At 42.3% G+C, this 25,961-nt stretch overlaps 1 protein-coding gene across 9 annotated transcripts in view; it reads right to left on the bottom strand.

The window, feature by feature from the left end:
* Positions 1-319: 319 nt before the first annotated feature.
* The window catches only part of Bcl11a (BCL11 transcription factor A), a 96,921-nt gene continuing 71,279 nt past the window's right edge, over positions 320-25,961 (bottom strand). For 3 of the 9 annotated variants that reach the window (XM_013357162.4, XM_078029144.1, XM_078029141.1), the window contains exons 3-4: positions 15,917-16,018; positions 743-10,674 (exon numbers count right to left, since the gene is read on the bottom strand). In XM_013357162.4, coding sequence (XP_013212616.2) covers positions 8,654-10,674; positions 15,917-16,018 — 2,123 coding nt within the window. In that variant the 3' untranslated portion in view covers positions 743-8,653. Of the gene's footprint in view, positions 10,675-15,916; positions 16,019-25,961 lie in introns of all 9 variants that reach the window. The other 6 variants (XM_078029145.1, XM_078029143.1, XM_078029147.1 and 3 more) reach the window with 4 other exon arrangements.

The raw sequence follows: 25,961 nt of genomic DNA, 5'->3' as shown, positions 1-25,961 counted from the left end.
ATTATTTAATGGTATGCAAATTATAAGTCAGACAGTTAGGAAAACCACACTTCAGCATTAATAAACAGCAACACTACTACTACATTAATTATGATATTGCTACGATTTATTCCCAAGCTTTGCATTCTGATTCTCCTTGAAAATGTATGCCATCTGATAAGCAGTAAGCTATTCCCCTCCTATACCTCCTGCCCATTCTTCAACTCTGTTCCTCCTACCCACCCGATGGGCAGCTGCAGGAAACAGGTACAGAAATACAAAGTCATAAGCAGCTGCAGTCTTCTAAGCATTAAAAATTAAAGAACAAGCAAACACCACCTAAAGCTCCAACATTTATTGTGTCAATGTTAAGCACACTTTTTAAAAGACAACAGAGAATGTATAGAAACAAGGGGGTAGGGGTGGGGGGCTCATGCTCATTTCCACAATACAGGTAATTAGGTTGGCTGGTTTCAAAAGGGCTTGACATCGCTTGGGACAGCGATGGTCGGAGGGCCCTCTGTATGGGACTGATTCACTGTTCCAATGGGGGGGGGTCTGTTTTTTTGTTTTTACTTTTTATTAAAAAATATAAATAAAATGGCACTGCAGGCCCAGGCTGGAAGGACTCCGCAGGATTCTGTCTTCGCACAACGGCTTCTTGGAGGCTACTGTCAGAAAACATCACAAACTAGCAGGATGACAGACCACGCTGAACGTCGGCTGGGCGGTACGGGTCCACCCCGGCCCTGGGGACTTCAAATTTTCTCAGAACTTAAGGGCTCTCGAGCTTCCATCCGAAAACTGCCACACATCTTGAGCTCTCTGGGTACTACGCCGAATGGGGGTGTGTGAAGAACCTAGAAAGAGGTTGGAGACAGAGGAGGGGGGGAAAAAAAAGTACAGGTGTGACTTGGCCCAGCGACTTTCTGTTCTCTCACTAGCTGTTCAAAATTATGACTTAAATCAACCACAGGTCGAGCCACCGGCATCTTAAAAGCATGGTCTCCAACGCCATCTCCCCTCCCCAGTTATCTGACCTCTGAGTGGCTTTCCCACGCCTCCCACCACCTCTTCCCCCCAAGGACCCAGACCCCCCCTACCCAGTGGTATGACAGCCCTACGAAACTCGGGACACACCTGGAAGGAAACACTTGCCCTTATGACTGAGAAAACTTAGTAGGAAAACAGTCCTTTGGTTGAGGACAGCAGGGGAGGGAGGGGGACAAGGGGGACATCTTCTTTAAAATAATAATAAAATTATAAAGAAACAAAAAAATCAAAATTGATGTAAAAGCAGCACAACGAAAACATGAAATGTCATCAAGTTCAACGTCAAAGCAGCCAACGATTTACAAGAGGCGAACAAATCTCTGAAGAGAAAACCAGAACCCAAAATAGTTGCTCTCAAATTGCACCCAAAACTGCCTGTAGTTTCTTTCAAACATGCAGTTTTTTTTTCTTTTCCTTTTATTTTTAATTTTTTTTTTTAAATTGTTTTCCTTGTTTCTCAGGGGGGAAGGCAATGGTGAAGAAGGGAGTGGATATTTCCTCCGGGTTCCTCCCTTGCTGTGGACATTGACTTGAAGCAGCAGAACTGGGAGTCCAGATGTGCCGAGGAGGAGGGCTACCTCTGTGGCATTCCAGGCCTCGTTGCCATGGTGACCCGAAGCAGGGGCCTGGGGCCTCCTCTCCCCTGACTCAGCGCCGCAGGAGGCCTGGGGTCTGGGGCTCAGCTGCTCTCAGGCTTCCCCCCCTGAGCAGTGGAGACCTGAGCTGAGGGGCCTGCTGTGTCCAGGTGGGCTCTGGGGAATTCCATTCCCAGTCCAGCACTAGTCACTGTTGTTGAGGCCCCCTGAGCTGATATCCCAGTCAAACCCCTTTGTCTGACCTGCCACCAGTATTTAAAGCCCTAACAGACAAAGTATAGCATGGGCATGTACCACATTCATGGTTATTTAAAAGCACAGCCCCCTAGGGATCTGGGGGCGCCGGTTTTAGAAGAAACTTTAGGGAAATTGCTTCATTGGCCTTTTCTGCTGCCTATATGAAAGACCTGAAAGATACATGTGCTTCCTTTACATAGTTTTTGCCATGTTACAGAAAGGAAAAACAGTATTTGGGTAGACCGTTGAGTTGTGTTCAGCCAAGTTTAGGTACTTAAGTACAGTGACCCATGTGAACTGTATTGCTCTCTTTTCCCAATGGGAAGGGAGGAATTAATCATATTCCATGATCATTGATGACACTGGGAACTAGAGAGAGAGAGACAGAGAGAGAGAGAGAGAGAGAGAGAGAGAGAGAGAGAGAGAGAAGCAGTCTTGTCCTCCTGCAGGCCGATTCCCTGGCCATGTGCTAATGGGGCACCAAGGCGCCAGCAAACAGAGATCCAACCACTAGGGTCTGCAGCGTGAGCTCCAGGAGCCCTGGAGCAAACGTACTCAACCCCAACTCTGTCTATGTAGTGTCCATTTCTCTAAAAATGCGTTCGTTTATTTTCCATTGGAAAGACTGACGGACTGCAGGAGACACCAAGGAAAATTTGCCAAGTTGCTCATGCCTTTTAAAAGTCAACCGTCTTTTCAAAAACAATTTTCCAACAAGGTTGAAAGAACATGGCCCATCCCATCCTTATATCGGCAAAATTCCCACAATCTCTTTAAGGGAAGTTGTCTTTAAAAAGAAAATGAGATGGATGCATTCTTGAACACCCTAAGCCCAGAGACAAAGGAGTGACAGATTCACAGTAGAGAATGCAAATGCAAAGTTCCTAGAGTCACCAACAATCATGTTTGTGTGTGTGTTCGGGATGGGGGCGGTGGTTAAAAGCAGAAAACACTGTATTTCCTCCCTTACTCACTCTGAGTAAAGTGCTAGAAGCAGGACAGCATTAGTAAGGCTTCTCAACCCCTTTTTGGAATGGCCCCAAATAATCTTAGTACCTTCCTGAAAACTTTTAGTGTCTATGAATAACCTACCTCTTTTTCTTATTTCTCCAATTGAAATCATATCTAAATCAACCCCTCTCTCTGCCACTTCCTTTTGAATTCTCACTTCAAGTACTATGGTTATATACAATATGGACTTATTGCATACACAAAAAAATGGTATTTAAATAAACAGTTCTATCCACAGAATGCTCTGGGAAAAACTCAAACCACTTCACACTTCCTGCCACGTTCACCCCACCTCTTAGCAACCTTTAAGACATGTTGGTTTCAGTCCTTTTGCAGGTCCTGAATAACGAGAGGATAGCAAACAGACTCAGAAAGGAGATAGTATATGCCCTGGAAGAGCTTTGGGGTTCAAATCTCGGAGAAAGAGTATTTGCTGTATTCCTATTTGTTAAGTTTCTCTCAAAATGAAGATAAAAAGAAACATCTTAAGCATCAGGATTTCGAGTACATAGGGAACATTCCATCAGCAAGCACATCAATAGTTACAAAGACTTAACTGAGAATTTAGAGGAGATATTACTGTTCTTAGTATTTCTTCATTTTAAAAATATATTGGGAATTCATCTTACTGTGGAACTTTTTAAAATATTACTTTATACTATGATTTTTAAATTTTAGGACTCCAGATGCAAAATGTCACTTACAAGTTTTATTATTTTTTTTGACTTAAGTTTTCATGCTCCTATTGTTCAGTAAGCTTCAGAAATAATATTTTATCAGAAGGCTTCAGTAAGTCATGTGAAGTAACCTGAAGAACCTGTCTCCCAATAAATTTATTTAACTTTGGGACCATGTAAATCAAGCATAATCTGTGATTTATCACCAGATGTTTGCACCCCTCCCGGTTCCCCATTTGATTTAAGAAATCTGAACATACAAGTATGCCGTATCCACCATTAATTCTGTCTGTCAGATGCAAAACCTAATTACACTAAGAGCATCATATACTGAGAAATTAAAATGAATATTGTATATAAAACCTACACAGCTGCACTCCAGAGCTCCTAATAAAAGAGCAATAGGGACACACGGAAGTTTTATGGCCATTTAATATGGTGGAGCAGAAGTCAGCATGTCTAAAACCGGCGTGGCACTGGGGAATATTTCTATCTGTCTCAAACAGCATTTTGGATTCCATTTTGGAGTAACCTAATCTAAAACACACACATCTTTTCTCAGTTCACTGACAAACACCAAGTTCTCCAAGGTACTCTGCCCCCATCCCATCTTAGCTCCTGTGCAATGTTCTCCAAAATCCTCTTAGTGGACTCTGATTCACACCCAAACTGGCTTTAAAAAAAAAAAAACAAAAAAAAAACTAGTTTCTCTATACTTTAAAAAGATAAAACTCTTCTTGCCTTAGATGAAAGGCATTACATGAAAAGACCACCTCAACTGGTACTAGGGCAAAGAACTGAGCAACAGAAAAAAAAAATGCTACCACAAGAAGACGACAGAACAGCTTTTGTTTTGGTTTTTACAAAAATAAGAACAATGTCGGATCCATTCATCTACACTGGGAACAGGGACACAGTATCACAGAGGCATGTGTTGTAATAAAGCAAATTGATGCTGCGACATGCAGTATTTGTAAAACCGACAACACAGATTGGTAAGAAGAGATTTTAAAAAATAGGCCTAACTTGCTTTTCAAAGGCATTGCATAAATCTGTTGGTTGGTCGAAAGATAACTGAAGGGTATTCCTACTCTCACTTGCTGCCAGCCAGGTAGACCCTAGGAAAACATGGAAACGATCTGTCGCGTGTAAGGTCTGTGGGGTCTCAGAACCACAAAGCAAGCCACCCTCATCTCCAGAAAGCAGGGTCTGATTCCAGAATGTTGGCTCTGTCTGGCTACCCCTGGTCGATACTTTCTGCTCATTTTTCTCCTCCCTCCTTTTTTGGTTTGTTTGCTTGTTTGTTTAATTGATGCCTTTGTCTCTGGATTTTTAGGTCTGAGGGCTGGGGTCGTTCTTGTCATGAGGAATGACTATTGGGTAGAAACTAAAGAGCTGATTTCTTTTTTAAAAAAAAAAAAAAAACCTTTTTTTACATCACATTCTAAGATAGGACAATGATGGGAGAATAGAAAAGAACTTTTAGACAACAAGAACAGCAAAAAATCCAAAGGAAATAAAAGTTGAAGATGCTATTACCAGCAAGTTTTTCACTTAATAAGCTGAATGGATTTCTGCTAAGAGATGGAGCAAAAGTTTTTAACATCAGACTGAAAACACCTTCAGTTTCTTGAAAATTATTCTAAAATTGTAAAGCCTAATAACTATATCCATGGTTTGAGATGTCTATTTTAATATAGTAAGTAAGTTCCTTTAGGGTATAAGACACGCATCAAAATGCCCAGAGAAATAATCTTGAAAAAGACTGACTGGCCTTCTCTTAAAACCTGTTATTTTCTTGAAGGTAATTTACAGAGTGTGTCAAATGAGGACACAAGAAGCTTACATTGTGTACTTTAATTTTTTTTATTTTTTTCAATAAAGGGACAAAATGGGTGTATGAACAGGTTAATGCAGACAACTGCCAAAAAAACACAGACAGTGGTTTTTCCAATAGAACTTAACAAAGACCAGAAACAAATACAATAAAAAGCCAGGTTGTAATGACCTTTGGTCATCCAAATAAAAAAAAAAATAAAAACAAAGAAAAATAAAAGATCAAATTAAGTGCCTCTGTTTTGAACAGGGCACATAAGCAATAATAAATAGTGACTCCCATAGTAAAAGATAAAATTTCAAGTTACGACAAACAGCTTTCATTACAGGAATAGAAAAGGCCAATAACAAAATATTCTGCATTGCCATTTACAAAAAAGTATTGACTAAAGCGGGCTTTCTCTTTAATATGCTTTGCATATGAAATTCTTTCCAATCTAAATATAAAGCACCATTTAGTTTTTGGCAATGAAAAAAACTGCAAAACATTGGTTTTTTTTTTCCTTTTTTTTTCTTTCTTTCTTTTACTGCATATGAAGGTAAGATGCTGGAATGTAGGGTGATAGAAGGAAAGGGACAAAAAGCACACTACATAACAAACCAACGTTATTAGCTTGCAGTACTGCATACAGTATGGCAGCAGGAAAAAGGAACAAAAAGGATATGTACAACCCCTATGACAGCCATCTGTGTGACATTCTAGCAGGCTCCCCCAAACCGCCATTATATGGCTTCTCATCTGTACAATGTCACACTTTTTTGTTTCTCTTTTTTTTTTTTTTGAAGCATACAAATAATTTGTACTATATTATCCTGCCAAATTAAAAAAATATACTGTGGCAGCCTGTCTTTTTTTTTTTTTCCACTACCAAAAAAGGTACATTGATACCTTTTAAGAGAACAAGCAACAGTTAAAAATACAAGCTTCAATATAAATACTATAGTGCCTAACACTAGATGAACATTTAATTCAAATACCATTCTAGAAATACAGAAAAAAGACCATAAATGTGTTTTAGCATAGGAATCAACATGAGTGTGCATTTTCCTATATTTAAGTACTATATATCTTAAACCTTTCCCCAATGTATGTTTTTTTTTTTTACAACCTGAAGAGCGGTGTGTAATCCAAGGCATAGAATTTCCACTACCATTTTTAAATGGATAACAAGTCTTGTAACACCACCAAGACAATGGAACCCTAAAATGCAGTTCCCCCCTAAACATAATGAAGTGTTTTTTTAAAAAATTTTTTTCTTAACATTTATATTTAAAAAAGTTTTGTACAAAAAAATCCTTGCACTGTAGAAGCGAAAGCAATCATTCATTTCTATGTTAAGTGTATTCTGTTTCCATTCACAGCGCTCGCAATGTTGCGTCCAAGTAAGTAAGCTCATTAGTCAAGTAAATGGCTGGCAAAGTTTTTTAGTTTTTTTTTCTTTTTTTTTTTTAAATGCTCATCAATGAGATTGTGTTCAATTTTTTTTTCAGCATTCTTGCAACTTTTCCCTTAAGTATAGACCTGTAAACTGGGAAAATTGTACAGTGCACTTAATTGTCCTATCTGAGCAGGTTTATTTTATACTCAACCTCTGTATCTCTGATTAGAGAAAAGATACAGGTATCACAGGCAGAGTCAAGTGCTATTTGAACACCAACTGGGGCAGATGCTAGCTTAATAAAAAAGAAAAACTTAAAAAAATAAAAAAATAAAAACAATGAATCCTCTTCCATGTTAACACAAATAGCACACAGTGTATGGAAAAGAAATGAAGTACAACTTTTAGGGAGCACAGACATATATACTGCTACTCTTAAAATTCTTTCTCTTCTTTTTTTTAAGAATGTCACATTTTAACGCAAGTCTTTAAGAATTCATAGTTAATCATCATTGTATCAATATTAGCTTATATACCTGTTCTAGTTTAAAATGGCAAATAGTACCATGTTGTGCTAATAAATCACTTCTTTTTTTTCCTCTGTTCCCCTCTATCAAACCTCATTGTCAGCCTCTTCTTTTTTTTTAACATAGTATACTAGGTTTTAAGTTTATCATGTGATTGTCCATTTGACAACCAAGTGGATCTGGATCTATTTCTTTTGGTGCCAGAATTTTTAAAAGATATTATTTCAAACAAGCATCTTCACAAAGTGAACTCCTTACTAATGTATTTAATCACGTTCCGGGGCTTTTGCACGTTACACATTCAATTTAATCATTGTTTAAAAAAAATAAAACTTTGGGCAAAGCAGCCCATTTCTTTTAAGCTCTCACCAGGAGCAAAGTAGCTTTTATACTGGTATAATCAGTTTTTGTTCACAAAAGTTAAACTAAAGGGAAAATGATGATTAACTAGGACATAATGGGTTATATTTTTAGGTAGCCATTGTTGTGAGAAATACAATATAGAATTATATGCTAGGTCCTAGGGTTCATTACCTCACCCAACGCTGAATTAAGCTACAAGTTTATAACAAGTAAAAAGAACCATCAATGTGGTTTTAATAGATCCAAGGCACTCATATTTTAAAACCAAATGATAGAATAAACTTGTTTTGTTTTCTGTTAATTTGTCAATTCAAGGCCTTTCTTTCTCTTTCCTCTCCAATTGATAACATTTAACCCTTTAGAGACAGACATTTAGCTGGTAGGTTTTTTTTTTTTTTCAGTGCCATCTATTCTGTCTATAGAGGGTTAATCCAAAAGACTTTTTTTCCTTCTCACGTTATAAAATAAAACTGTACATGATATGTATTACAGAATGTATGCAGCATGGTCTTTTTTTTTTTTCTCTCTCTCTCTCTTTTTCTCAGAACGGAACTGGAAACAGCAACATGTTTGCTCAGCAACGAATTAGGGACAATTTAAAATAGCCATAACATACCATACATGCTGTCTAAGTTTAAAAAAAAAAAAACATACACAACATGTAAATTATTGCACAAGAGAAAGGCTCAAAGTTTGCGTAAAATGCAATAGTATTGCCCCATACAGATCATGCATTCAAACGGTGAGAACATAAAGAAAAAAAAAAAAAAAGAAAAAAAGAAAAAGGAAAAGAAAAAAAAAACAGGTGTGCTGGTGACAAGCACTCTCATATTCTTAGCTTCCGTTACTTTTGTTTATTATTTGTTTGTTTGTTTAAATCACATGGGACTAGAAAAAAATCCTACAGGGAGTGGGGCTGGAGGGCTATGGGGTAGGGGGGGATGGTGAAAAAAGGAGGTGTCGGGTGGGAGTGAGGGAGGAGTATTAATATACCTCTATTCAGTTTTTATATCATTATTCAACACTCGATCACTGTGCCATTTTTTCATGTGTTTCTCCAGGGTACTGTACACGCTAAAAGGCATCTTACAAATTTCACATTTGTAAACGTCCTTCCCCACCTGGCCATGCGTTTTCATGTGCCTGGTGAGCTTGCTACTCTGGGCACAGGCATAGTTGCACAGCTCGCATTTATAAGGCCTTTCGCCCGTGTGGCTTCTCCTGTGGACAGTGAGATTGCTACAGTTCTTGAAGACTTTCCCACAGTACTCACAAGTGTCGCTGCGTCTGCCCTCTTTTGAGCTGGGCCTGCCCGGGCCCGGACCACTAATATGGGGCGTGCTCCCTCCACTTCCCGTGCCGCTGCGCCCCGAGATCCCTCCGTCCAGCTCCCCGGGGGGCGTGGAGAAGCGCAAGCTCCCGTTCTCCGAGGAGTGCTCCGATGAGGAGGCAAAAGGTGATTGTCTGGAGTCTCCGAAGCTAAGGAAGGGATCTTTGAGCTGCCTGGAGGCCGCGTAGCCGGCGAGCCACTGCGAGTACACGTTCTCCGTGTTGGGCATCGCGGCGGGGGGCAGGTCGAACTCCTTCTCGAGCTTGATGCGCTTGGAGAAGGGGCTCAGCGAGCTGGGGCTGCCCAGCAGCAGCTTTTTGGACAGGCCCCCCGAGGCCGACTCGCCCGGGGAGCAGCCACGGCCGTTAACAGTGCCATCGTCTATGCGGTCCGACTCGCCGGCCACCGAGTCTTCGTCGCAAGTGTCCCTGTGGCCCTCAGCCTCGGCCAGGTGGCCGCGCTTATGCTTCTCGCCCAGGACCTGGTGGAAGGCCTCGCTGAAGTGCTGCATGGAGCTGAGCACCATGCCCTGCATGACATCGGGCAGGGCGCGGCCCTCGTCGCCCACGCCCACCACCGCGCCCCGCGAGCTGTTCTCGTGGTGGCGCGCCGCCTCCAGGCTCAGCCCGAAGCCGTAGTCCACCCTCTCGCTCTCCGTCAGCTCCTCCTCCTCCTCTTCCTCCTCTTCTTCTTCTTCCTCGTCGTCCTCCTCTTCCTCCTCGTCCCCATTCTCTGGGATTAGGTTGGGGTCATTCTCGCTCTTGAACTTGGCCACCACGGACTTGAGCGCGCTGCTGGCGCTGCCCACCAGGTCGCTGGTGCCGGGTTCCGGGGAGCTGGCGGTAGAGAGGCCATCGTCAGACTTGACCGTCATTGGGGAGGACTTGTGCATGTGCGTCTTCATGTGGCGCTTCAGCTTGCTGGCCTGTGTGCAGGCATGGTCGCACAGGTTGCATTTGTAGGGCTTCTCGCCCGTGTGGCTGCGCCGGTGCACCACCAGGTTGCTCTGAAATTTGAACGTCTTGCCGCAGAACTCGCATGACTTGGACTTGACCGGGGGCTGGGAGGGAGGAGGGGCGGATTGCAGAGGAGGGAGGGGGGGCGTCGCCAGGAAGGGCGGCTTGCTACCTGGCTGGAATGGTTGCAGTAACCTTTGCATAGGGCTGGGCCGGCCTGGGGACAGCGGTGGGCTAGACGTGTTCCCTGCCAGCTCTCTAAGTCTCCTAGAGAAATCCATGGCGGGAGGCTCCATAGCCATTGGATTCAACCGCAGCACCCTGTCAAAGGCACTCGGGTGATGGGTGGCCAGGGCCATCTCTTCCGCCCCCAGGCGCTCTATGCGGTGGGGGTCCAAGTGATGTCTCGGTGGTGGACTAAACAGGGGGGGAGTGGGTGGAAAGCGCCCTTCTGCCAGGCCGGAAGCCTCTCTGGATACTGATCCTGGTATTCTTAGCAGGTTAAAGGGGTTATTGTCTGCAATATGAATCCCATGGAGAGGTGGCTGGGAAGGACATTCTGCACCTAGTCCTGAAGGGATACCAACCCGCGGGGTCAGGGGACTTCCGTGTTCGCTTTCTAAGTAGATTCTTAATCCATGAGTGTTCTGTGCGTGTTGCAAGAGAAACCATGCACTGGTGAATGGCTGTTTGCAAGTTGTACATGTGTAGCTGCTGGGCTCATCTTTACCTGCAAAATAATACAACAGCAACATCAATGTTTAATCACCGAGGCGGCATCAGCAATTGCTTACTCATGTTCCACCCTCAGTTTTCCCTGCCGGCCCCTCTACCCCAATGCCTAAGCCCTCACAGACCTACCCCTGTGCCTACACGGTGCCTGGCCCATCTGGTGGTTGATGCCCAATAAATATATATGAGTCAGTCTTCCTGTCATTAAACTCTGTTCTAAGAATTCTGTATCCACACCCCAAAGCAGAAAAATTCCAACCAATTCAAGCTTGAGAATGAGGGATCCTATATTCTAGGGATCTTGGCAAATGTCTTATGAACCTTCCAACCTCGTTAGCTGTGATTGGGGGCAAGCCATTTCATCTCTTTGTGCCTCTGTTTCCTCATCTGTTACTTGGACAAGGTGACTGAGGAAAATTGTTTTGCTTCCCAAATCCTATGATCCTAGTCTATTCTCCTCTGAGTGGCAGGTGAATTTTCTAAATAGGCAATCATTCCATCTAGATGCCAAAAAGAGAAGAAGAAGGTAAACTAACCATAGATCTCTGTAGCCCTACTGAGGCTTAACTTGAAATATACTAATTGTTGACATTGTAAAAATGAGAAGGGACTCAAAAAATTCTTCCACAGAACAAAGACTAGCAACATTCTCCCATCCCAGCCTATGTGCCCATGGGTGAGTTCTAATCTGGATTCTATTCATAATCCCCCACAGGGGACACCCATTTTTTAATCTCAAGGAATGTCATGAAAATCTCAAAAGAAAAATTTAATTCAGATTGCACTGAAAGGTTGCACGGAGATGCTTAGGAGTTGTCCCCCAGTGCAGCAAATGCAAGTCTGAAGAAGAGTTAGGAGGAGTGGCTGGTGCCAACTTCAGTAGACACAGCATCCTGGTTGAAGGAACAGTTAAGGCCGCCAACACCATGACAGGCAGCAGGCTGAGCAATGCTACACTAGCCTCCTCCTCATTATTTTGAGAGGCTAACAACGTGAACCAAATTATACAACATCCTGCGCCCTCGGCTGAGACTCGGCTCCAGTTGAGAAAGAAACAGAAAGATACAGTTCAGCTAGTCAACTCTTTGGCCAGTAGCCAAGCCGTCTGGAGAGGGGCCCTGCTTAAGTCACATTATTTCTCTCTTGCTGAAAAGAACCCGAGAGTGGTAAATGCCACTTTGGCAAAGAGGGGGCCAGCTTGACTTCACGAAATCATTCATTTTGGGAGATAGCTAAATTAAAATGTACATGTATGTGTTATATATATATATATATATATATATATATATATACACATATATATGTATATATATATATACACACATATATATACGCATACATATATGGAGTAACTAACCAACAGTTTACCAGTCAACTGTAGCCTTAAAAAGGGCACAAGTGATGGTGGCCTAAGGATAAGGATGAGAATAATGGATAATGTCCCAGGGATTCTGAAAAAAGACAGAGCTTAAAATATAACTGAGAAATAAACTTTCTCCCTCTTTTAAAAGAGGGGCTAGCAGAGTTCCTTCAGCCCACAGCTAGCATTTGTCAGTAAGTTTTTTAAAAGGACAGAATTCACCAGGGAGCTAAAGAGTGGGAATGAGGAATTCATCAATTATATGATTCCTCCATTTAGCAAGTCAGAAAGAAAAGCTGGCAGGGTCTTCTTAGGAGCCCCAAACACTCATATTCCAAAACAAGCCAGCCTCGCTCAAGCACTTGTCTAAATAATGGACTCCTGCCCTGACCTTGTAATTTACTTTACAATGCATTTATAATCTCACTCAATATATCCCACTCCTGGGTAAATCTCTTTAACAAGATTAGATGGTAAGATACCAAAATTAGGTTTCAAACATTTGTCTAATGTGGAAAGGGGGGGGAGGGAGGCAGAAAGATTTTGAAAGAAAACGCTGACATTAGTATCACATTATCTGCCTATTTTTGTTTGCCTCTTTTCTTCAAAGGGAAATAAAAAGCTTCATTGAGAGTATTTTCATAAATTTTTTGTTGTTGTTGAACAATGACGTGGGTCCCAAATAGACAGGGACAAAACTATCTGGTTCCAAGTACTGTGACCCTCTGTGGCCTTCTCCTTTGCCCCCCTAGGACTTTGGGTTATTATCATACATTTAGCCTGACAATCAGAATTGGGGACATAAAAAGGAAATTTGTCAGCTAAAGCCAGCCCTTCACACTTTTACCACTTCAAGATGCCTTAAAATCATATTTTACCCTTATAATCTTCTCCTGAAACCCAGGACTGGACCCATAATTAGTGATGCTGGTTTCGTATGTGCCATGATGCTGCCACTGATAAATGCCGAGAGCTGTGGCATACGGCACTACGTCAAGAAGCTCATTTGTATCCTTTCCAAGAGGCTTCAACAAGAAAAGTCCATTTTATTTTGCTGTCCTGTGCTTCTTAAAATTTTTTCAGAGCCAGTTATGTGATTATGTTACAGTATGTTAACACTATGATGCTATCCCTCCCCCTCTCATACATCAGGTCAGAGAAAATGGCATTTTATCTCATAATGAGGATACAACATAGAGTTTTCACTATCGCATTTTAGTATTCCCATCAACTAGATATTCTAGATCATGAGGGCAGCTAGTGTAATCATAATGTCAATGAGAAGGGCTGTTACGATTGAGACTAAAGATTACACGGAAAGAGCTGCTTTGAAACTGGTAATTATTACCAGTCCACTAATAGCAAATGATGCATTACAATTTCACCATATAATCTGTATTTCACTCAGCTCATGCCGGTGCACCATATTATATTACAGTGCTCACAGATTCTAAATTCCTAAACTGCAGTCATCAATAAATGTGTTACTTGCCATAATTTGTGAAATTACTTTGTTCATAACATCTTTGATGGTTTAGAAAGACCAGAATTGATTTCCTGCGTGGCAAAATTAGGGCTACATTGATTTATTGACGTGTAAAATATAATAATATTCTTCATTTACTCTGATGAAAATCAACTTCTCGATTTGAGAGCCTCATTGGGCATTCACTGGGATTGTTTTGATTTGAAGCAATAAAGTGAGACCTGGCCCCCAAGCATAAGAACTCAAGGCATGGAAAGGGTTAAAGGCAGCTGTTAGCCCACCTCCTGGTTTTATTTTATTTTACGGGAAGGAATGACCCCCATTTCTAGTGGGTCACCAATACAAAAAAAAGTCATGTGACTTAAGCCTCAAAATTTGGAAGAACGAGAAGGTCCGAAGTGGGACCTCTGGTTCTGTTATTTACTAGCTTGCGACTCTGGGGCTGTCATTTAATTTCTCTGAGCCTTAGGACTCCTATCTGTAAAATGAGCATAGAAACAGTGCCTTTAAAGAATTGTTGTGAGGTTCAAATGACAGAACCATCTAAAAACCCTCTGTAAACTATCAGGTCCAACATGCCAGTGAGTTTTCATTCCTACCGGGTGTGATTAATCACTGAGGGTAATGACTAACTGCATTACATGCCCAGTACACAAGCAGAAGAAAGTCCCAGGGCAGGCCTACCCCAGGCTCTGGATAGAGGGTCAGGAGGGGACAACGGTAAGTCACTCTTCCACTTTCACAACCTTGGGGGCCACAAAGCTGTGGGCTCGAAAAGCCAAGGGCAGCTGCTCAAAGCAGCAGAATGGGGTGGGTATCAGCTTTGCCCTAGAACCTTCTGGAACCCCACAACCCATTTCCACATACCTTGTCTGCTCACTCCTAAACTGGTCCTGCCAGCCTGGGCATTGTCAAACTATGGACCCTCCCTTTATGGGTAGCGGGGAAAGGACAGGGGTTCTATATCAGGCTCCCACTTTCCCACTCATCAGATCACACTCCCAACTCTCAGAAGACCAAGCTGAAGACAGAATAATAAACTGTTTCCCCAGCTAGCAGCCCTTGGCCTCTTAACTCCACCCTCCTCTCCATCTCCCCACTCCCTCGTTTCCCTTCCCTCCGAGGATGGCTCTGTTCCCACAGCCAAGTGCAGGCCCCAGGCACCCCCAGTAAAAGGAGTAGAGTTCTTCCCACCCAGCCAACATGTAGGGACTCGAAACCAGGAGTCCAACCCCTTAAACTCTCTACAGTGTGTGACCTAACCCAGGCTAAGGCCCAGCTTGCAGGAAGGGCAGATGAGGTGCTCTTAACCAGGCACCACCCAACCCTCAGGACCCAAGGGCTTCTGAAATTCCTATAATAACTCTTTGTTGCCTGGGATTACCTCGAGTTAACAAAAATAAACAACTGGCTTTGAATTTGGTCTCAGGGTGCATGCCCTGCCCTGAAGACACCATTCACAAGATGGGTAAGTCTAATTTCTCTCCTGTAGGAAAAACAGTTTCCTTTCTAGCCTTTACGAATATATCTTACTCTCTGTTACTCCCTTTCTATGATCCTTTCTTTTTTCCTTCCCATAGCAGGTTATTAATTTTTTTTCATGTACTTGCAAAATAAAAATTAGATGTCACACTTCTTTATTTCCTTGAATCTGCTTTTTTGGGAGGTGAGGGGTGAAATAAACCCCTCCCCCCAACATTCTAACCATGCATACTTCACACCACGTTTCTACATAAGATAAGCAAACTGTATTACCTTATAAAATAACATTCAAAAAACGTTTTCATAAATGAACACTAAATTTCAAAGGTCCCCACTATAAAAGTTAAGTAAATTGGGCAATGGTGGTAGTGGTGGTGGTGGTAGTGGAATCTACATTTTAACTACAGTGCTTGCATTTTCTTCTAAAATTAGAAGAAAAATAAGCAGAAATTATGTGTATGCATATATGTTCGCATATATAAAATACTATATATATATATATATATAATGTTCAAATACACAAGTAAATGCATAAATAACATGAGTTAGAATAACTTAGAAGTAACTCTAAACTGATGCCTTGTGATTCTGGCCTCTGCTAAAGGGTATGCCATGGAATAAATTCAAAGTCCTCCATGAGGCCACGGGAATGAATGTTCAGCAATAAAATGGGCCCTGAACTCATGAGGTATCTAGCCACCAGCCATGGAGCCAGGAAAAACCCTAGGGAAAAGACTCTCAGAGATGAGAGGAGTGGGGGTATGGGTGCCAAGTGAGTAATGGAATAATATGTATGTGGGTGCCAATCTGTTTTAGATGTAACTCTGGTACTTAAAAAGTAAAGGTGTAATTTCTAGAAACTCTCATCTCTATACACATAGACATTTATATAAGAAATAATGCTCAACTTACAAATACCCTGCGGGGCATATTCTGCACTCATCCCAGGCGTGGGGATTAGAGCTCCATGTGCAGAACGAGGGGAGGACAGGCCCCTCCAGTGCAGAAGTTTATCTGTGAAAGAAACCCAAAATCAAGCACTGCAGCCATAAACAATGTGCATCGTAAACCACAGGATATCACATTTCAATTCCATTAAAATAGATTAACATCATTACAACAGCCTTGCAGATAGTTAATAGGCCCAAGGCCTGAAACTAAAGGAAAGTGGTGAGTTGTTTCCCACGGTTTATGTTTAGTTTTTTAATTTTGTACTTTTTGGACAAAAGGGAAAGGGTTTGTTTTAGGTATGGGGGTGGTTCTTAGGTTCAGTTGCTTGATTATTTGTTGTTATTTGTTTATTATTGCTATATAAATAGCAAGGAGAAAATTAATAATGTTACATATTTATGGCTGGAAAAAGGGAATTTATCTGCAAGGCTGGTTTACATGCATACGTTGACTTGACTTTATAGACAAGCCCAAGCAAAAACCAAGATGCTAATAGGAAACGAGTGGGTTCATGAACCATTTTTATGGGATACTTTCACTCCACCTTCCCCATCCCACATCCCCCTTCCCATGCTATATTTGCAACAGGACCTTCAGTGATGGGGAAGCCTCAGGCATTTCTGGACTTGGTTGGGCCACACTCTAAAATTCTATCAATGGGGTACCCTGTTGGCATGACTTCTCATCATGCAAAGCAGTGGAGTATGAAGATTAGACTTCTGGGACTAAAATAACTTTGGCTGGATCCCCACCTTGAAGGTGCTGGATCTTATCATTAAATGACAAGGAAAGAACCAACATCCAATAATAGCAGCATCCAGAAACTAGGACCCACTTTCCCCATTCAACTGCATACCTGGTGGGGAAAAAAAAGTTAATTTTTCTTACTAATAAACATAAATCTAGCAGTCAACCAAGCATTCTTAACACTGATGTTTGTAAGAAAGGAAATTTGGTTTGTGCAACCTGGGAATTATCTGGTTTCTGTGGTAAGTGTCCAGGTTTTCCAAATCTACCTTCAGCTAACTAATGATATAGATGTCCACCTTGAGACAGAGTGGAAGATAGATGGAGTAAGAGACGCTCCTCTAGAGGTTTGGAGTTTGTGTTGACTAGGGAAGGCAGGAGAGAAGAAAAACAAACTTTGAATGTGAGCAAACAGAGTATGTTTTGTATTAGCTTAATAATAAGAACACTTAAAAAGTGTTTGGGGGTATACTCTGGGATAGCAGATCCCAAGAGTGAAATATGTTCTATTCTCTTTGTGTTGACCACATGGACAAATGCAGCCAGGGCAATTGGGACAAGGTTCCCTTTCATGGGGAACTTAATGTGTGGCTTGAGAAAGCTCTTACACAGATGGCATAAATCCATTGTCAGCAGGGTTCCAAAGGGAGGCCATCTAGGAGACGCCATCTAGCCTGAGACCATCTATGGAGACTTATCCTCCTCTCTAACTCAACACAAAATATAAACCACAAAATGAACCAACAAAAGTGGGAAGTCTGGACTTAGGAAAAACGTACGCCCACACTTGCTTCCTTATGTTAAATGAGTCAAGAGTTCTCGATAAAATTTAGTCCTATCAATTTGCAAGAAAAACTTGAGATTCCATTTTTTTTCTTTTTTTGCACCTGTTCTTGCCTCAGCAAGTTTGTGCAGAGACTAGAATCCTTTTCCTAGGAAACCCACACTACCTAGATATCTGTAACCCCAGGACAAAAGCCACAAGATCTTTGAACCCTCGAATGGGGAGAGATTCTAATTTCAAATTCCCTGCCACTTATTCCAGCAAAAAAAAAAAAAAAAAATGGGAGAATTGTTAGCCCATTGCCGGCTAGCCACTAGCACGTCTCTGGTTGGCTTGTCTCCTAACCCATTCCCACTAAATAAGCTGAGCCCAGAACAGCAGCCCAGATCAAGTGGTGAAGGGACATCTCATGAACTAGATTATCTGGCATCATGGTTTGTTTGGGGTTTTAGATTAAAAAAAAAAATACCTTTATTTTATTTGTCTATTTATTTTTATATAGTGCCAGGGATCCAACGCAATGCCTCATGCATACTAGGCAAGCACTCTACCACTGAAGCACAACCCTGGCCTATAGGGGTTTTAGTTTTTGAATATTAAAACAAAATCTTAGTAATTGCAAAGTCTGTGTTTCCATTTTATAGATGGGGGAACTGAGGCCTTGAGAAATTAAGTAACTTACTTGCCCATTGCATGGTCTTCAATGCCTAGAAACAGCTACAAAGAAGGCTCTCCTTCCACTGAAGCACTGGGCAGAACTTAACAGCCCACAGGTATGAGGAGAGGGGCTTTCAAAAGGTCCCAATGAGCTGACTTGGTTTTTACAACTGGCAAATACTGTCTGCTCTGAGCCTCTACCTTTCACCCTCTACCTCTGTTCCCCTAAGAACTAGCCAGCTGAAGAGATACAAAGCATTGCTACCAGCCTAACATACTATTCACTTTAGAATGCGGCATGCTGTCTTTGTGCCAGAGACTTGGCCTTGCATTTCTCTTCCTCCAGGAAGAGGGTCAAAGCAGAGCCAACTGGGAACCCAGCTGATTTTGCTGCTTCTTCCACTAAACACGTCCATAATATTCTCTTTGGTAAGGAGAATTGACATTCCCACAAGAACTGGAAATGCTCAATTGTTAATAGCTTCCCTAGGGTTTAACTTCTTGCCTATGATGCCTTCAATTATTTCATCACAGCTTAGGCAAAGTAAAGTATCACAATTAATGCTTTTGAGCATCAAACCCAACAAGCAGCTCTGCCTTCCCTCGTTGAGAGGGAGAAAGAGCTGTGCTGATGGAAAGCTGCTTCTCTTCCCACCCTCCCTTCCATTCTCCCCAGGCAGAGATGGGCTCCATTGCCAGCTGAGAAGGGGCGTGGTCTAGCTCTGCCCTCTATTTCTTTGTTGGCACACTCAGGGAAGGGATTCTCAATGCACAGAGTAGACCCAGCATCAGCACCACCCGGAAGCATGTTGGAAACACAAATTCTTAGGCCTCACCTAAGATCACAAACTGCAGGAGGGCGAGGAAGCAGCAATCTGTGTTAAACAAGCCCTCCAGGTGACTCTGATGAGAGCCGTCAAGGTTAATAAGTCCCATCTTAGATTAAGGAGAGGTAAGGATCTGGGAGCTTTGATGTTCCCTGGGCAGAGATTCATGGGCCATGAGGTTGTCCTCCCTTCCACCAGGACCCACCTCCATTAGGACAGGAAGAATAAAAATCAGGGGTATCCCTAAGGCTCTCCATGTGAAATTAAGAGGTTCCACTCTCTATCCCTGGGTCATTGTCGAGAACCTGGAATAGATCCAGTCTCTTTGTTAAGTAGTGCGTCCTCTTAGCATAAGAAAATACCCAATGTAAGGTAGATGGCATCCTCACTACTGCATAAAAACTGAAATGTTTGGGCTGGAGCTACGGCTCAGTGGGAGGACACTTGCCTAGCATGTGTGAGGCCCTGGGTTTGATCCCCAGCATTGTTTAAAAAAAAAAAATCAAAGCTGAAATATTTGAGCATGCTGTATGGACAGAGCAAGAACAGGAGTCCTGTCATCTTTCCAGACTCTAGACAAGCTACCTTCTTTGGAATCAGTCTCCTCCTGAGCTTTGTGTTCCCCTGATAGAAGGTGTGTCAGCCTGTTCTGTTTCATAAAGGTCTCTCTAGACTCATTTCACTTGGGTCTCAGAAATGCCTTTTGCATTATTAAATTGCAAAGTTCCCTCCTGGCTGAATAAAATGTAATGAAGTTTATTTGTATTTCATTAAAAATCTGCAACAAATCAGGTATGGTTTTGATTTCACGTTACACATTGGTCACTTTTACATTTCTAACCTAATTTGGGTACCAACTTTTGACATAGTGGGATATCCCTGGAATTTAAGGTCATTAAATCAAGTTTTGGGGTTCCACCAGAATATCTTAGAGACTCCTCGACTATAACTTGCTGTTTGTTTCTGCAACTAATCATTGAATGTGTAATATAACCACTTTAATGACTAATAATATTCTGATCTCCAAGTATGCAAAGCAGCTAAGATCAAAGCCTCATTTCCAACGCACTTAACGACTGTTTCAGGAGCCCAACTTCTATCAGGTATGAAAGGCCAGATCTAGGGACTAGGGATGTGGTTCAGAGGTAGAATGCTTCCCTAGCATGTGTGAGGCCCTGGTTTCATCCCCAGCACTACAACAAGGGAGAGGAATATCATTCAATCCCAAGCCTCTCCACAAGAATACACAGACATATGCTCTTCATTGAAATGTGTGTGTATATATTTATTTTCTTAAACATGCATTTTTTAGATATATGTGTCCTCAAGTGGAAAAAAAAATATCTTGCAAACTCTCTTTCACCTTAGGTCCTTGAGAGGAGAATGAAAGACAACCCATCAAGACCAGAAAGGATCTCTATATTGGGGACAAGCCAAAATAAAGAACTTGTACGTCCCTTTCAGCTCCAAGATTCTCAAGTCCCCCCATCCTCCCAATAGCCACCTTCTAGGCCGCACTTTAAGTGCACACTACATGCTTGTAAAGTTCTCTGAAAAAATCAGTTCCAGTTCTCAAACCAATTGCTGGATTCCAGCCACAAAAACAACAGACAAGTGTAGCTTGTCTGGGCTAGAAGTTGCTTTATCTAACAGGAGAGTAAATCCCCCGAAATGTCCTTTCTGGTCAGCTGCTTCTACCTCTTGACCCTGCACACTACCTTGACTACCAGCTCTTCTCTGAGGTCCTCTGACCAAGAGTATTCTAGAGTAAACACTGGCCATGCCTGTGTCTGGAGTTGTGTCAATCTGGACGGAAAATGTGCCAGCTTTATCACTGCTAACAGAATTCCTAATTAACCTTCTGATAGTGTCAAAATCACAGTCCCTTTTGTTCTCGAAATGAGCATTTACATGATCATTTTTTCCTTTATAGCTTCTCTCTCTCTCTCTCTCTCTCTCTCTCTCTCTCTCTCTCTCTTTTACTGGCTACTGTTTCCCCACATCAAGATGCTTTTTAAAAAGTATATTCTACAAAGGAGAAAGCAAGCAAGGATTTTAGGTGCCATACCACAGAATTTCTTTGCTAAAACTTGTTCATGGTCTTGATATTACTTGATAGTTTACCAGCAACTTCAATTACATCCATCACTCATTTAAGTTCTTTTTTTTTCCTCTGATTATATCCTCTCAGAGTCTTGATTATTCAAAAAACAGATTACTAATTTCACCTTTAAGAGTGCTCATCCTGAGTCCTCTCTCAATTGGGGGGAAGAGAAAGATGGCATCTTTCATGCCCCCTTTATCTATAATAATGAAAAAAAAAAGGGAGAGAGAGATACAAGGCACCAATCTGTCAGGCCTAAACAAAATTTTCTGCAATCTGTGTCTTTAACATAAGCAAAGCATATAATTCAAAAAAAAGAAAAAGAAAAAGAGCTCGCTTTTCTGAAGAATAACTAAACCGAAGACATTGTGTTCCATCTTTGTGTTGAAATGCAGATTTCCCACTAAAAGGCAAATCCTTCATTTCAAAAGGTTGAATAGGATGGTACTTAAAAAAAGAATTCCAGCTGGTTAAATTTAGGGTGTTGAAAAAAGTTCACTCCAATAATATTCTTTGGCTCTGGGCCCAAAGTATTTTCACTTGATCGTGAATTAGATAAATTTTTATTACGCTTTAAGCTTTTGCCTTAGAAAGGAGGGACTTATCTAGGAGACTGGAAGGGCAGCTGCATAAAAAGACAAATTGTCTTAGGACAATTTTTTTTTTGTTGTTTGTTTAACCATGTACCTTACTATGCAAAATGTGTGTTCCCAGGATAAATCCCATTCATTCATTCTTTCATGCATTCATTCAACAAATATTTACGGAGTGCCTACAATGCCCAAAGCAATGGGCCAGCCTCTGTGGGTAGCACAAAGAAAACTCAGAAGCAGACTTCCCCACAGGAACCTACATCTAGCAGAGAAGATAAGGCCTGCACAGAAATTGCCCTACTGCAGTGTAGAAAGTGTGTCATAAGAAAGGCACAGGAAAACTGCTATGGAAATTCAAAGAGAAATTACAGAGGGTCCCCAGTGTCCACAGGGGATGGGTTCTAGGATATCCCAATATGCATATTCTCAAGTCCCTCACATAAAATGACACAATACATATGCCATGCAGTCCTCCACTACACTTAAGTAATCTCTGCATGACTTATGTTATCCAAAACAATGCAAATGCTAAGTAAATAGTTGTATAGTCCAGGGAATCATGTCAAGAAAATATCTGTACATGCTCAGTATAGATGCTATTTTATTTTTTTCAAATATTTGCAATCTGAGGTTGACTGAGTCCCTGAATGCAGAACCCACTGGAAAAAGACCAATATGCTTCTCTTTGGAAGGGAGGGTATAACTTAAGAACTAGACCTAGAGAGCCAAGAGATGAACTTTCTGGACAAAAAGAAAAAGTAGGCATCAGTGCCCAGAGAGAAGCAAACCCAAGATGTATAAGGGGCTCAACAGGCAGTTACATTCAAATCAAAAAATTGCACATTCATTCATCCAGTTGACAGAAGAGGCTAAATTATCTAAATAAATCCTCTGAGGACTTTTGTGGAGTCTTTAGCTTTTGCAAGATCATATTTTCAAATACCACATTTTCTTAAAATAAGGGACACATGCATGTGGATTATTGGGAAACTCTAGGAAAGTGCATCTGTCCTGTTTCATTTCACCCCCCACCTCGAATTTGCCTTCCCTGATGGATTGTGGGTGGTCTGCAGAATCCACTATGTTTTATTCCTCTGAGTCAGACAAACAAGTGTTGATAGCCATGTTCTTCTTTTCAATACTGCCTCCCTTGCTTAAATAATCTATTTCAGATGTGTCATTGCCAGTTTAAGATGGGCTCATACTTGCTGAAACATTTTCAACAAATGACTGCAAGAAATGTTGAGATTTTCCTACACAGCTTTGTCTCTTCCGTCGTCAACTTGACCTTCCCTCCAAATTTCTCCTCATTCTGCTCTTCAAAGCTATGGGGAGGATGTGGGGGAAACTTACTCCAGCTCTGAGCCTTTAGCTGAGGATTCTGTGTGCACACACAAGCACGTTCCTCTATTAGAGGTATTTTTCAGGCTGTTTGGAGAAACTTGGGGACTAGTTTTAAAGATGCCTTTGCCCAAATGCCTTGAATCTCCTACTGCCCCTCCCCAGATTCTTTTTATTGCCGAAGCAAAGCCAAAAATCTTGGTATTTCCATTCTAACTGCCACCCCCTGGCCACTTCTCAATTTGAGTAAATTCTATCCACATTATGGCCTAAGTCTTCTCTTTTTCTTTTCTTTTCTTCTTTGTGGGGAAGGGTCATCAAAGCTGCATCCGATGGTGGGCTATGAACCTCACCAAGGATGGGCCTATTCCCTGGGGACCTTGTGGGGATTAGAAAGGACCTATAAGAGAGCAGGGCTGGGCCTGAGCCTAGACCCTGTGCTAATTCCTCAATTGGGATGTGAGCCTGATGGTGAATTTCAATCTGCAGGGGCCCAGGCTTGCAAAATTCACCTGACTTAGCTTCAAGGAGGAAGCCCAGGTAAAGTGCTGAACCAATTAGAATGAAGGTCAGAGAACCAGGAAGAAACTTCCCACACACCCAGGCTAAATGTCAAGGGAAAAGGTCTCCGCAGCCCGTGCCAGAAGGCCAGTGGCAAAACTCGGCCTTGCGCCAGGGCCCGGTACCTACTGTTCATGAGAGCATACCCAGGGCTCTAAGAAATATAAGTCCTCTTCACAGCCATCTCTAACCAGGGCAACAAAGCTCCAGCACCCTGTGGTCCCAGCCCTGGACTAGCATAGAGGGTTCCTGGAAAGTCCTGCATAAAATGAATTTCTGTAAACTGAATCACATTTGCTAACCGACAGAACTTCAGAGAGGTTTCGTCACCCTCCCAAGCTCATCGAAAATTGGCAGGGCTTCTAACATTTTACCTTTTAAGTGCGTTCTCCACACCCCCCCCCAACATCCTCTCTGTCAAGTAGTTAATGATCTGTAAACAAACACTTTAAATTCAGTGGGGGAGCTAACTATTAAAGGAACCCTGTGGTGAAACCTTTTGAAAAGTTAACAATCTTTCTGTAATGTGAAAAATCACCCTCTAATTTATCAGTTTCCATTGATGAGGTTTTGGTGTGTATTGGGCCTTCTGAAAGTGGGGCGCACTTGCAATCAATGCCTCCGAGGTGAGAAGCTGCTCGAGACACTTTGCTTTTTCCCAGACTGTCCAGCGTCACACAGGATGTGTTCACAGACACCTTGGCCCCGAAATGAAGAAGAAAATGGAAAGATCACAATCTCAGACACCTGGAAAACCTTGAAAACCACACAGGAGTGACGACAGCCCCTAGCCCCACCCACTTAGGCATTAGATGCCTGAGGGTAGAAGATGGAGCCAATGAGAATGACCATTTGCTTAGCAAACTTTTAATTCTGATAACACCTGCCAGGGCAAAGGGCTTGTCTATCAAAGCCAGCAGAACATACAACTCCCAAATTCCTCTGAAGAGTCACCCCTCGCCTTTTTTTAATCTGTGTCAACTCAGAAAAAAGGTCATTTATGCCTCTATATCAACATTTAAAAAAAAAATTTTTTTAGTTGTAGATGGACACAAATACCTTTAATTAATTAATTAATTTATTTTTAATGTGGTACTGGGATCAAACTCAGTGCCTTACACATGCTCAGCAAGCGCTCTACCATTGAGCCACAACCCCAGCCCTCTATATCACCACTTTTTAAAAAAAAAAAAATTATTTATTTGGTACCAGGGATAGAACTCAGGGGCACTCAACCACTGAGCCACATCCCCAGCCCTTTTCTGTATTTTATTTAGAGACAAAGTCTCACCGAGTTGATTAGCGCCTCGAAGTTGCTGAGGCTGGCTTTGAACTCTCAGTTCTCCTGTCCTAGCCTCCCAAGCCACTGGGATTTCAGAGGAGCACCACCACACGGGCTCTATATCACCACTTTGATCAGTCAACTAAAAATACGAGACTAAGATTCAGAAAACCAAACATGATGCTTACACAAAGACCACTGAGGTTTTGTTCTTGGCCCAGTGGAGGCAGAGAGCAACAGGAAAGGGCCGATACACACAGTGGATGTGAGAAGGCCCAAGCAAGATGGCAGCCCAGCTAGCTGGGGAACTTTCTAATCTTATCTTCCATGACTGATCTGTGCAGCTCTTCAATGAAGAAGAGAGCCAGAAGAATGAGCAGGCCCAGGAAGACCCTGGCAAGACCTTCCACTATTAACAGAGCCAGAGACTCCTGCCTCCTGGCCTTCTTAGGGAAGAATGTGCTGACCTCCCCCAGAAGGAAATGGAAACTCTTAGAAGTATCCTGCTGCAAGCAGTGAGGGCACAGTTGGGCCTTAGAACCTTGCCCCCTACGTGGGGACCACTACTTCTCACCACTCACCTCCGAAGCCCCCAAAGTGGGCCACTGGAGAATGTGTCATCACAGCCACTTAACGGCAACTGTTTGCATTTCAGGGACTATAGAGTGGTGTGCATGCTTCAAGGAAGGTGGGGAAGACCCCCAGTATGGAGCTAAGACTCTGTGACATTCTTGGCTAAGAGAAACAGAACTGACCATTCTCCAGAAGTAAAACCTATTACGTCCTGTGGCTAACACAGAACAGCTTGGAAATTATGAGAACTAATTTAAGGTTTCAAAGCTAAAAAAAAAAAAAAAAAATGGTCTAGCAGGTCAGGCTCTGACATTTCTTCAGGAACAAAACTAGGCTGCCCTCTCGCCTGAGGTGAGGCTGAATCAAGGAGGGTTCCGGTGCTGGGAGGACAGGCCTTGTCCCATGACAGCGAGTCCTTTTTTCAGAAACAGGCCTTTGCCCGGGGCAGGCAGCAACTGCTACCGGTCTCCTCAGTCCCTCAGCACCTTCCCGCCTCCCAGGCACAGAGCAGCCCTAATCTCTCTGACAGCATCCCAC

The sequence above is a fragment of the Ictidomys tridecemlineatus genome, chromosome 12, assembly GCF_052094955.1.
Source record: "Ictidomys tridecemlineatus isolate mIctTri1 chromosome 12, mIctTri1.hap1, whole genome shotgun sequence".
In the NCBI taxonomy this organism is placed as follows: Eukaryota; Metazoa; Chordata; class Mammalia; order Rodentia; family Sciuridae; genus Ictidomys; species Ictidomys tridecemlineatus.
This window is presented reverse-complemented; position numbering and strand designations above follow the sequence as displayed.